This window comes from Martes martes (genome assembly GCF_963455335.1).
Source record: "Martes martes genome assembly, chromosome: 7".
Taxonomy (NCBI): Eukaryota; Metazoa; Chordata; class Mammalia; order Carnivora; family Mustelidae; genus Martes; species Martes martes.
In genome coordinates, this window is record NC_137894.1 from 107,198,765 (window position 1) to 107,212,846 (window position 14,082).

General features: G+C 36.8%; 1 protein-coding gene across 1 annotated transcript in view; it reads left to right on the forward strand.

Moving 5' to 3' along the window:
- Window positions 1-8,814: 8,814 nt before the first annotated feature.
- The window catches only part of SYT16 (synaptotagmin 16), a gene marked incomplete at both ends in the record, with an annotated part of 101,195 nt that continues 95,927 nt past the window's right edge, over window positions 8,815-14,082 (forward strand). The window contains one exon of the mRNA XM_080808664.1: window positions 8,815-9,337. Within this exon, the coding sequence (XP_080664790.1) occupies window positions 8,815-9,337 (523 nt within the window). The remainder of the gene's footprint in view (window positions 9,338-14,082) is intronic.

The following is a 14,082-nucleotide window of genomic DNA, read 5'->3' on the forward strand; positions in this document are numbered from 1 at the left end:
TGCATTGGGCTCCCAGCTCCATGGGGAGTCTGCTTCTCCCTCTGACCTTCTTCCCTCTCCTGTTCTCTCTCACTGCCAAATAAATAAATAAAATCTTAAAAAAAAAAAAAAAGACCCTGTGTCTAAAATTATGATTCATGAATTTCACAATTAAGTGTCTGGATATTTTTCTAGACTTGTTGATCTTGGAGGGTGTCTTTTCTGCCTCTAGGACATGAACACTTGTTCCATTCCCCAGATTGGGGAAATTTTCATCCAGAATTTTTTCCAACTATATCTTCTAGTCTTCTCTCTTCCTCCACCCTCTCAGGGATCCCAATAATTCTGACGTTGGGATGTTTCATGGTGTCATTTATTTCTCTAATTCTGTTTTCATGGTTCCTAAGATGTTTGTTCCAGGCCTCCTCCTGATACTTCTTTTCTGTCAGTTTGTCTTCTAGATCACTAATTCTATCTTCTGCATTGGTTACCCTAGCTGTTAGATTAGATTGGATCTCACTGATAGCATTTTTAACTCCTGCCAGATCAGCTCTTACTTCCACCCTTAGAGATTCTATGTTGTCACTAATGGCCTTTTCCAACCTAGCCAATGCCTGGATAATTTTTACCAACATACTGTTTGTGTCCATATCCAATATCCATATCCAGTAGTTCAGTGGCAGAGGGCACAGTCTCTGAATTTTTTCTCTGTTGGTGTTCCTTCTCCTAGTCATTTTGGTGAGAGGTGGCTGAGGGGATGTATAGCTGAATATATCAACCATGATCTAAGCAAGTTGCATCCTCTCCACTGATGTCTTCTGCCCCCATAGAGATCCAGAAGTGTATAATCTTAAATCTCAGGCTGATTTCATGGATGTTCAGAGTGTTCTGGTAGATAGCTCACTTTAGGGGACCAGTTGAAATAGGGTCTCCTACTTCTCCACCATCTTCCCCCTCCTCTGACCTCTTACTGGTATTTTATGAAGATTTGGAATAGGGGTTAAAGCAAGAATTTGGAAATCAAAGGAGAATTGGAATACTAGCTCCATTCTTTATTATTGATATGAAACTTGGGGGGCAAATCACTTGCCCTTTCTGAGCTTCAGTTTTTTTCAACTATAAAATGGGAAGGCTAATATCTTTCACAAAGAGTTTTTATTCAAAGAAGTTGTCAAAAAACATGCATGCTGCAAAGTGGCAAATGTTAGCTATAATGATAAGATCATATTTCTGGGGTCTTAGCATATTATGGGAGGGATTACAAGAGTTTAATTTGTTTTCACCTTTTAAAAAATTTTTTTTTAAATATTATGTTATGTTAGTCACCATACAGTCGATCATTAGTTTTTGATGTAGTGTTCCATGATTCATTGTTTGCGTATAACACCCAGTATTCCATGCAATCTGTGCCCTCCTTAATACCCATCACTGGGCTAACCCATTACCCCATCCCCCTCCCTTCTAAAACCCTCAGTTTGTTTCTGGAGTCCATAGTCTCTCATGATTCTTCTCTCTCTCCAATTTCCCCCAATTCACTTTTCCTTTCCTTCTTCTAATGTCTTCCATGTTTTTCCTTATGCTCCACAAATAAGTGAAACCATATGATAATTGACTCTCTGTTATACTTAGTTCCCTCAGCACAATCTCCTCCAGTCTCATCCATGTTGATGTAAAAGTTGGGTATTCATCTTTTCTGATGGCTGAGTAATATTCCATTGTGTATATTGACCACATCTTTTTTATCCATTCGTCTGTTGAAGAGCATCTTGGCTCTTTCCACATTTTGGCTTTCACCTTTTAAAATGTCACAAGTTTGGGTTTAGTAATGAGTAGCTGATATTCAGGGCCTATTAGGTAATGGACTCTATTCTTGGTGCTTTAGAAACATTGTGTAATCTAATTGCCACTGTGAATTGTAAAACAGAGGGTGGTGCCCCCCATACTGTAGATAAAGACATTTAGCTGCACACAGGTAATGTGATTTGCCCCATGCTGTGGCATAAGTGAGAGATTATCCAACACTGAGCCTTGTTTTGTGTGATTCCAAGGCCATTGCTACTGTTCTTCTTCATGTTGTCTCATTTTTCTCAGATGAAAGTATGTTTTGATTATAGGACAATTTCACATTTAGATTTACACTAGTTGCCTTCCCTCTCCCCCACTTGAAGCCTAATGGTAAATGGTCTGTTGTATTGCACATGCCCTAACAATGAAAATATGGCTGTATTTTATCCATATTGTTGACATAAATAGTCTTCAGTAGTCCATTTTTATATTTAAGATTCCAGCCTTTAGAACACATTTTGATAAATGCTACAAAAGATATTTCATTTCAGTGACACATATTCCTACCCACATAACAAATTTTCTCCTAACAGAAAACACCTGTAGTCTCTTTTGAATCATATTGAAGATGTATTACAGCCCATTTTATAGTTCTTGCTTTGACTCCATGAGTTATTCATGTTTCTAAACCTTCCTGTTCACACTAGGTGATACAAGATGCCTTTCTCTGAAAGACATGATAATTTTCATAAAAATCATAGACTTAATTAGCCTTACAACCTCTCTAAGAAGTCAGTGATAAGTAACCCACATTTAATTGATGACACAAGAAAGTTAACTGGTAACTACTAGAAGACACTTCAAATTAACCCAGTATCTTTTTTTTTTTTTTTAAGATTTTACTTATTTGACAGACAGAGATCACAAGTAGGCAGAGTGGCAGGCAGAGAGAGGAGGAAGCAGGCTCTCAGCTGAGTAGAGAGCCCAATGTGGGGCTCCATCCCAGGACCCTGGGATCATGACCTGAGCTGAAGGCAGAGGCTTTAACCCACTGAGCCACCCAGGCACCCCAACCCAGTATTCTTTTTTATATAATTTTTTTATTATAGAAGTATAGTTGCCAAACACTGTTATATTAATTTCAGATATACAACATAGTGATTCAATAATTCTGTACATTATGCACTGCTTATCATGGTGGGTGTCATTACCATCTGTCACCGTACAACGCTATTACAATATTGACTATATTCTCTATGCTGTACTTCTCATCCCTGTAACTTACTCATTTTATAATTGGAAGTTCATAGCCTTAATCCTCTTTATCTATTTCACCCATCCCCACACCCAGTATTCTTGACTTGTACTTATGACTGCCCTATAGATATTGGTAGAGAATAAGAAGAATAGATTTTCCAAGGTGATTTCTCCTTTAAAAATTGCTAAACATTAACACACTTCAGTAGATGGACTTGTATAAGATTTTGATTTGAGGCTTGGTTACCTGGGGACCATATTATTGGAAATGTTTCCTTTTCTTTCAGAATGTGTTTGACTCTCTCAAGGAGCTCATACTCCTTTAAAAATCACACAGGCATACAGGCTTGCACTTTATTTTTTACCAAAATAACATCCATTTTTAAGGCATATCTCCCAGAAGCCAGTATTTCTTCTTTTAGATGATAACTTTCTTCCCTTCTTCCAAGCATCTGTCATCAGGTAGAAAATGGGTTTAGAAAGACTTAACTAATAGCCTTTAAAGACCATGAGCATTATTATTGTGAGTATAGAATCACATCTTTACTGTTCATAATTACCGTTGGTGGGGATGATCAAAATATGTGATAAAGCATACGGCTCAGGAATTTGATAGTTTCCCCCTACAGAAACAACTCTTGAGTGTTTACTGTTCAGTCATTTCCTACGTTTAAAATGACCTTAATTAAATACTTTTATAATTAAAATAGTGTTCTAATTAAAATGATATTTAAAGAAATGTAGTGTAGCCCCTAGGAATATATCAATGTCATTCCTTTCATCTTCATTTATTGGTTGTTACTAATACTTTTTAAAAACATTTTTTGAATGTAGTTGACACACAGTGTTATTTTAGTTTCAGGTGTGTAACATAGTGTTTCAACTTCTCTCTATGTTATGTTGTCCTCAGACCTAAGTGTAGCTACCATCTGTCACCCTGACACTATTACAATATTATTGACTATATTCCTTATGCTGCATCATTTACCCCTGTGACTTAGTGGTTACTAATTCTTTATTAGATTGCTAGTTTATTCTCAGTAATGTGAGAGGTTGTAAGCTTTCCTCAGTTATGTTTATGGTAGGAACTCTTATGTCAAATATACACACACCTACCTTTTGCTTTTTTTTTTTTTTGTACTACTTATAATAATGAAATATCATGAACTTTCATTTCAAATAGTGAGCCTTCTCAGCTACCACAGACCTTACATGTATTTTTCCTTCCAATCCAAGGACCTGGGATGTCTTTTCATTACTATTTTTCTTTTCCTGTATGTTTTTAAAAAATTATTGTTATAATACCAGAAGCTACTTTGTCTTTTCAGCTGTAAGAAAGTTCCTGAAGAACTAGGATACCAGATATATATCTGCTATTACCTTTGGGGTGCTCTGCCAAGCAAGTTGAAATTTATCTAAGCAACAAAATTATCTCCCTGGTATTCTGTCAGTACTTAGCTCTTTTGGCTTCAGACTGCTTTAGTTTAAAATAAAAGGTCTCCACTGGTGCAAACTAAGTAATTTTTCTGGTTCCTGCTTTAGGTTGCCCTTCCTTTTTTAGTATTTTGGAATATAGCAATTGGACACTGTTTCATATATAGACTGATATTTGACCTCTTTCCAATCACTCCATGATCTTCTCCAGTTGGTCCATGAAATGGTTATTGACAAAAGTACAGAACCAATCTGAAAAGATTGGTGTATCTTTTTAATCTTTTATTTATATTGAATATATCCAGCCTCAGTATTACACACTTTTTGCCCAACACTGGTAAATTCTTGGGTTTTAAAGCAGAAAGAAATTATTAGGGGTCATCTAGTGAGTTAACTCCACTTTACAGATAAAGAAAAATGAAGGGATCAGGGCTACTTAGCTTAGAAAATATTCATTAGTAACTTCCATTCATTCATTCATTTATTCATTCAACAAACATTAGATAGGGTCCTTATCCCATGTGGGTCCTATAGTTATTAAGTCTAAACACTGTCCATTGGAAGAGGAGGATAGACAAATAATTACCATGGCCAGTGAAAACTTTTATCTTAGAGCACCGCATGTTATTCACAACTAATGAATCATTGAACATTATACCAAAAACTAATGATGTACTATACATTGGCTAATTGAATTTAAATTAAAAAAAGAGAAGAAAACTTATAAAGGCACATTTAAAGCCTCTCTGAGGCCACACCTTTGACTGTAGAAGAGTTGACATAGGCAATAGGAGTGTTATTGTAAGGAACTATTAAGTATCTACCAGGCAGGTAGGGAGAGAAGGCATCTGGGCAGAGCAAACAGAACTCAGGGATGAGCACATTTGCTATGAAAAATGCTTGGTGTGTTAGTGAGTGTGACAGGCACTCACTTTACAATGAGAGGTGATGAAGAATGGCCAAGTTGTCACTGTGGAGCAGTATTATTGGGAACAGCTCATACAGAGCTAGATATTCTGTCAGGACAAGGCTCTGTGAGTTGTGAGAATGTTGAAATAGTTCCAAATTGGTTGATAAATAGCCACTGATCTGAGACCCCTTCCCCTCTATTGTTCTGTTGCATCTCCCAGAAGCCCTCACACCCAGTGATTCAGCAGTTAAAGAGTTGGCAGCTTGAAGGAGGCCTCTAGGACCACTCCAGCACTAAGGTTAGGCAGGGCTGATTGTTCATTTTCTGAGCATCTCTCCTCTTGCATGCCATAGTAAAGAATGTGAACTTTATCATATAATGTAGGGCTTGAAAATTCAGATGCTTCCAGCGGTCAGGTAGACTGCACAGAAATGAATGAAGCAAGTGGGTACTTACAACAGAGAGAGATGAGGATTGTAGTGAATTGGAGGCATCAAAATTAATTTTTAAAAAATTCTGTGTCAGTAAACATAAGTGAATCGTGATTTTGACAGATGGACTGCCAGTGCTCAAATTCTGCAGTATAAGTAATAGGAAAACCAGAGTGGGCATTCTTTTTTGATTTTCTTTTTAAGCTAGGGGAGTGATGTAAGCTTTATTTTTTAGAAAAATTACCATGAAGCTTTGATGGACAGAGATCATGAAGAAAGTGATAAATGAGACCAAGGACATGACCTTTTACTAGTTCAAAGTTTGGATAAGAAAATGCTGGCTTAAATTAAAGGGTTTTAGATTGAATATGGAAACAAAGTTTTCTCTGTATAATAAAACAATAGAAAGGATTATTAAGGAAGATATGCAATTTCTGTCTTAAAAAGTTTGAAGTACCGAAAGGACAGTGGTAGAAGCTAAACCCAAGGATTTCTCAGGGAACTTTCTAGGTCTGCAATCCTCTGAACCACATTTTAAGCACAGTATTTGTGGAGAAAAAAACGAACAACAACAAAAAATCCATGGGTGATGAAATGGAGTGGAAGAAATGCTGAAAGAACACTTTAATATTACTAAACAGGGGCTTTATGTGGTCATGTTAAGCTGTCTTTTAACAATTCTGAGGTCTGCTTATCAATTTAGCAAATTTGAGTACATACTATATGCTAGACACTATTCTATACACAATATTAAATAGCACTCATTAATTCACTTATTGAGAATTGACTAGATACTTAGCATAATTCTAGGCACTGTGGATAAGCTCGAGAATAAAACATACAATTCCTGCCCTCCAGGAACGTCTATTCTGGGAAGGAGATAGGCAATAAACCTACTAGAAGATCAGGTTCTGATGAGCAAACCTAGAGGATGGATTGAGTCTGGGGAGGACTTGAGATGGGAACCAGCTAGGTATGTAATTTCTGGGGAAATGAGAGTGTTGGAGAGGTGATTACAGTACAAAACACAACAGAAGAGTTGGCATAGCCCTAAAAATAGCAGAACTTAGAATGGAAGGAATAGAAGGGGGCAAGGGTGAAGAGGGAAAATCACAATTGTGAGTCTTGAGTGTTGAAGACTTGCAGTTGTAAAAGTGATGTGCTAGGTTTTGATGGCTGAATTTGAGATTTTGGTGAGACATTCAAGTGTAGCTATTTTCTTAGATCAGTACTTCTCAAACTTTGGTGTGTGTCAGAGTCATCTGAGGAACTTGACAAAAATTAAAAGATGCAGTCATATTCCTTCAACCCACCTGAGCCTCTGTTTTTTTTTGTTAGCAAAGTTTCTGAACCACTAGCTTAAATAACCAGAAATCCGTCTATATAAAGGGATTGAACTATGGGCTGGAGATATATATTTTGGAGTTAAAAAAAGTATTGAGACTTATGGGTGGGTCAGCTGTCCCAGCTGATGAGTATGAAGGAGCAGGAGGAGTAACCATAGGACAATGAGTGGTTACATATATGCAGTTGGTGGAAAGACAAGGAAGAGCCTGAAAGACAGCCACGTAAATTATTTAGCATAAAGGGAAAGTGCAGAGACCTCAGTTTCCCTTTAATTGGATATGGGCTCCATGGGGACAGAGCTCAGGGTTGCCTTACACTGGCATTGTGCCCAGCACTTAATAGGCATTTATTAATATTTGTTTATTGATGAATCAACATATATATGAATGGCTATTAAAAAGCCCCCTGAAAAAGCTAAGAAGAAATTTTTAGGAAAATGTAGGCAATCCTATCAATTGCAGTCGCTGGAGAACAAGAAGACTGAAACATATAGGAGTGTTGGTAGACTGAGTCAGAAAGAAGCTATTGCTATAAAGAGGTGGGGTAGTTAAGTGCAAGCAGTGAATTTAGGCTCTGGTCATTATAGCATTCATCCTGAGCTGTTGATGAGCATTGTAAGGGCAATAAGACATATATATGTTTGTGTGTGTGTGTGTGTGTGTGTGTGTGTGTGTGTGTGTGTGTATGGTCTGCACACTCACACACAATACACATACATATGCAAATGCATATATGTCTATATTTGTATACGTGTATACGTATAAAAGTATAGATGTTCAGCTCTAGAATCTTCATTGTGCTCTGTTGCTCTGTCAAAGTCCTATAGCTGCCTCCTTCAAGTTGTGAATCTTGGGAGAAGGAGGGTCTCTCAGGAGTCTTCTAGGTTGTGGAGGATTGCCATCAGGAGGTTGGAACACAATCAAAGGCAACGAGATGCTAGGGTCATGTCTCCAGTAAGCCGCATATTCCATTTGCCACTCTGTTTTTCTGTGGTTCTTTGCTCCCCAAGAATAGATATGATTTGTAGAAATTGCATAAAAATATAAAATCTTACTTTAAGATCTGCTAAAAGCTTTTTAATTCCAGGCACACATTTCCTTTGAAAGGATAAATCTTTGTGTCATGAAGCAGAGATGATTATTAGCCTGCTCACTGGGATCTGCAGGTTCGTAGATGAAGCATCCAACCTTCCTTGTATTTTGAAATGTCATATCCAACTGCCTCTTAATGAAGATTCATTTATCCTTTTCACACTGTTAAATATGGTCTGTGGGGATAGACTTCTCTCAGTCCACATGAATAGAGCCCATTACTGCCGATGGAAGTTTTGCACATGCCTGAGCAGGTGAATAGGCATTGAAATAATCTACATTTAGACTTTCACAGTAATTTTTATTTAGCTACTTTCAGATTTCAATGGTGATCTCTTTTTATCCTGAATGTTGTTTGACATTGATTATAGGTATCTGGTAATGGGTCTGAGGTTGTTACTGTAATAGGTATAAGTATCTCTTTCCTCTGTTTCAGCTGAGAAGTTTTGAGAGTGAACTATTCACAGCCATTAAGAGACCTCCAATTTAATTTATCATCATGCTTATTCTGTAGTTCACATTAAGCCCAGAGTACTGAAGGAGCTGAACAAGTGGACTGGTAGACATCAGATAGCTGGCCATGGTTTTGGCCATGGCGTCTCAGGATGCTCAGAACTTCTTCCAGCCTCTCTCTTCCTGGATATCTCGGGTTTATGAAGCTCTCCAGCTAGCAGGAGATATGCTATCTGCTTCGCTGGTTAACGTAAGCAAACAAGACTCTAAATTGAGTGACAAGCTAGACCAGGACTTAGATGATATTCATATTCAGGAAGCTTACTTTGAAGATGAAGAACAAGGCAATGATTGGCGTCAAGAGGATGCAAATCCCTTGTTTCTTGAAGTGGATCATTTCTCCTGTTGTAATAGTGATTTGCAGGACTCTGCCCAAAGTTCAAGCCCCAGACTTAGGCAACATGCAAAGGACTCATGTTCCATAATGTCCCAGTGGCCCAATCAGACCCTTGATGACCAAAAGCCACCACATGTGCTTTCTTCTATTGCTGAGGAAGAACATCACCTTGAAAAGCAAAGGAGTGACCTTCAACACAGCTTTGACAACCAGCTCTCTGGTATTTTAGAAAATGTTAATGGAAAAAAGCAAGGTAAGGTAGCCAGTGATCATGTTCTCTGGGTTCTTCCAAGGAACATTTCTATTAATTATATATTTTTTTATTTTAGTTATCATATGAAGTTTATTTTTTTTTCTCTCCTTATACCTTTCCACATACTAGCTTCTTATTGAGAGATGTACTCCCTAGGAATATTTTCAACATACAAAACTTTGGGAGATCCACATTTGTGGGTTCCATATTTCAGAACAATTGTTCAGAGCAAGTAAAATGGTGAAAACAAGTCTGTATGTTCTGTTTGAGAAGCCCTTGTGCATATGTCATGCTTTTTAAATTATCTTTTAAAATGTTCTCTTTTTTTCACTAGGTTAGGAGTCTCTAGATGTTACTATATTATTCAGTGTGAAATCCTGTGCAAAAAGCCATACTTGTTGCAAAATTTTTAGTTGATAACACTCCAAGAACACTTTTCACAGTGTTTCACTGAGACGTGATGTGAGATGACAGTAGATAGGAAATCTTTGAAATAAGAATAGCTTGATTTTCTTTAAGCCTTGAGTGGAAAGGACACATTTAAAACAAACTGTCTTTAGAGCTTTATCCTGTCAGATATCTTGAATATAGTAAAAATGTAGTCAACTCTGTAAAAGTAGCTGTAGTATGTCCTGGCATGAATTTTTTAGGATTCTAATGCTCAAGCCTGAACCAAGGGCATTGAATTTGGTTGAGGGGACACAGGTGCTGATATGCCAAGAAGGGTGTTGGGTGTGTGTATGTGATGTGTGGTTGTAATGCATCTCTCACCAAGATTATTGGATCTTTTATGTGACAAAGTTGAAGTCATTAATTCTTTTCTTTTTGGAGGGAGCAGACTTTTCTGGGATACTTCACAGCCTCTTCATCCATTTTCAGTGATTCCTCTTAGCTTTATCTTTTTAGGGAAACATTTCATCCAGATACATGAAGCCTTAGAAAATGAGGAAACATGATTTCATTTTCTTTTTATAGTACTTTCTTGGTACTCTTATTTAAATTAATGTTGAAATGCTAGAATAAATTGGTAAAAACAGGGTAGGCTGATATTCTTTCTGAATCTGATAAACTTATAAATACATGCAATTTCAAGTCTTTACAAATTATCTGTAGAGATAATTCTAGAAATATCTGGGCAACCAATAGGATTTCTTAGATTTGACTTGAAAATTTTATGCCTATTTTAGAAAATTCTTGCTAAGGTTGAACTATATCTAAAATTAGTAACATGAAATTGGTTTAATATTTGCTTAATACTGGGTTTTTAAAATTTTTTAAATTGTTGTGCTAATCCAATGACAGTAAAACAACTGTTCATTTGTTTATTCAGGGGAAGTTTATTCACTAGATTGTAGCCTCTTGGAAGGCAGGGGCTGTACCATAGATTAATTTTTGTATCCTTAACATCAAACACAATGTTAGGTATATAGCAGTACACCAAATAATAATTAATGACAAAACAGCAATAAAGAAAGCTAACAACTCTAAGAGGCAGATACTACTATTCTTCTCACTTCACAGTTAAGAAGACTGATGCTTAGAATGTTTGAGAATATTCCCAAGATCCAGATTTAGAAAAAGGCACAGCTCAGGGTGTCTTATTCTAGAATTTTTACATATTCTTTCTCTTTTTTTTTCTCCCCCATTTTCAAGGTATAATTTACGTGTGATAAAATTCATTCCCATTAGTATACAGTTCTGTGAGTTTTAACACACAGTCTTGTAACCACTGCCACGATCGAGGTATAAATAGTTCCATCACCTCAAAAAACTCCCCCAGGTCCCTTTGTACTCATTTCTCTTTTCTACCTCCAGCTCCTGGCAATTGCTGGTATATTTTCTCTCTACATTTTGTCTTTTCCGGAATGCTATATAAATGGAAATATGCAGATGGTAGCCTTTTGAGTCTGGCTTCTTTTATAATGCACTTACAGTAATGCATTTAAGATCCATCCGTGTTGCTGTGTGTTTCAGTAGTTCACTGTTTTGTTTTGTTTTTAATTGCTGAGTAGTATTCCGTGGCATGAATGTACCATTGTTTGTTGATCCGTTCATCAGTTGAGGAATACTTGGGTTGTTTCCGTGTTTTAGCAATGTAAATAAAGCTTCTATAAACGTTTGCAAAACAGTCTTCGGTGTAAATGTAAGTTTTTACTTCAACTAGTAAATACATGGAGTGGAATTGTTGGGTCACATGGGAGGTATAGGTATAATTTTATAAAAAAAAAAGTTTTCTGAAGTACCATTTTGCATTCCTCAGAGTAATGTATGAGATTTTTGGTCATTCATATCCTCATCAGCACTTTGCATTAATGTTATTATAAATTTTTTAAAATTTAATTTATTTTAATGTTCCAAAATTCATTGTTTATGCACCACACCCAGTGCTCCACGCAATATATGCCCTCCATAATACCCACCACCAGGCTCACCTAACCCCTCACCCCCCGTCCCCTCCAAAACCATCAGTTTGTTTCTCAGAGTACAGTCCACAGGCTCTCAAGGTTTGTCTCCCACTCCAATTTTCCCTAACTCACTTCTCCTCTCCATCTCTCAATGTCCTCCATGTTATTCCTTATGCTTCACAAGTAAGTGAAACCATATGATAATTGACTCTCTCTGCTTGACTTATTTCACTCAGCATAATCTCTTCCAGTCCATCCATGTTGATACAAAAGTTGGGTATTCGTCCTTTCTGATGGAGGCATAATATTCCATTGTATATATGGACCATATCTTCTTTATCTATTCATCTGTTGAAGGGCATCTTGATTCTTTCCACAGTTTGGTAACTATGGCCATTGCTGCTATGAATATTGGGGTACAGATGGCCCTTCTTTTCACTACATCTGTATCCTTGGGGTAAATACCCAGTAGTGCAATTGCAGGGTCATAAGGTAGCTCTATTTTCAATTTCTCAAGGAATCTCCACACTGTTACCAGCTCTCTTTACACCTTAGAGAACTGGAGAATCAACAACAAATTAAGCCAACTTCACATACAAGAAGGGAAATAATCACGATTAGAACAGAGATCAATGAGATAGAAAGTAGAGATACAGTAAAACACATCAAGGAAATTAGAAGCTGTTTTTTTAAAATAAAAATTTTTTAAAGCCATTCTCATAGATGTGTAATGAAAGCTCATGTCGAGAGATAACTCTCCATTGGTCTTTTGCATTTTTGTATGTCTTATGAGCAAAGCCACAAACAGCCTTGTATTTTGGACTATGTTTTCAAGGATGTTTGTATGACAAAGAAACTTGGAAGATAGAGATAGCATCTCTCTTCAGAGTAGAGAGAAGATGTGTTTGCCACTCAGTCTAATAAAGATAATGTCTCTTCAGAGTGAAGCTTAGGCAGATTTGCTTGCAAATGATAAGGGATTTTGCAAGCTTGGTGTTCCTTGGCTGTGCCATAAACCCACTGCATGTACAGCATCTATCTGTGTCTGCCTCTGCATCATCCCCAACTATGGACAGTGGGGGACTGATGTGAATGTGGTGTTCACATTGTATGTTGTGCTGGAATAACCGTCCTTTGTCTCTGACCAGAAGTCTTTCATCTTCCACCAACATCCATAACACAGTAGTGGGCTAACTTGTTGCTCTGCAAGTAAGGTAAAATCTCAGGCCTTTCATAGGTTTTAACCTCTTGTTTTGATTTTAATTTGCACTTCCCTCATAATTAACGGCATTGAGCATCGTTTCACATAGTTATTTATCATCTGTGTAGTTTCTTTAGTAAAGTCTTCAAGTCTTTTGTCTACTTTTATTGAATCGTCTTTTTAATTTTTGAGATTTGAAAGTTATGTTTCTATTCTGAGTATGAGTTACTTTTCTGTGGTCTTTTCTATTGGTCTATGATTTGCAAATATTTTCTTCTAGTTTTGTGGCTTGTCTTTTCATTCTTTTAACAGTGTCTCTCAAAAAACAGAGATTCTTAATTACATGAAATCCAACTCATCAATTTTTTAAAAGAATTGTACTTTTGTTATCATATCTAAGAAATATTCATATAGCCTGGGATCACAAAGATTTTTTCTTGTTTGATTCTAGAACTTTTAGAGTTATAGATTTTACATTTAGGGCTATCCATTTTGGTATCCATTTTGAGGTAATTTTTTTATAATGATGTAAGTAAGGTGTTACCCTCCCACCCTCAATATCCATGCTCAATCTTTTCCTACCTCATTTGGTAGAAATTACTACCCATTTCCATTATGTATCTTTGTCTATATGTGTGGTCTATTATCTATATATGTGTGGTCTATTGCTAGACTCTGTATTTTTCCATTAATCTATATTTGTATTCTTCAGTATCACACTGTCGTGATTCTTATAGCTGTATAATAGTTCTTAAAATCAAGTAGTGTGAGCCCCACAACTTTATTATTAAAAAAATTGTTTTGACTCTTTTTTTACTATTTTTTTTAAGATTTTATTTATTTGCCAGAGAGAGAGAGAGAGTACACACAAGCAGGCAGAGAGGCAGGCATAGGCAGCGAGAAAAGCAGGTTCTCTGTGGAGCAAGGAACCCAATGTGGGACTGGATCCCAGGATGCTGGGATCATGACCTGAGCCGAAGGCAGCGACTTAACCAACTGAGCCACGCAGGCGTCCCGTTTTTGACTCTTCTAATTTATTCACTTTTCCATGTAAGCTTTAGAATACACTTTTGATTAAAAAATTATGCTGGGAATTTGATTGGAATTATGTTGAATCCATAGATCAATTTGGAAAGAAT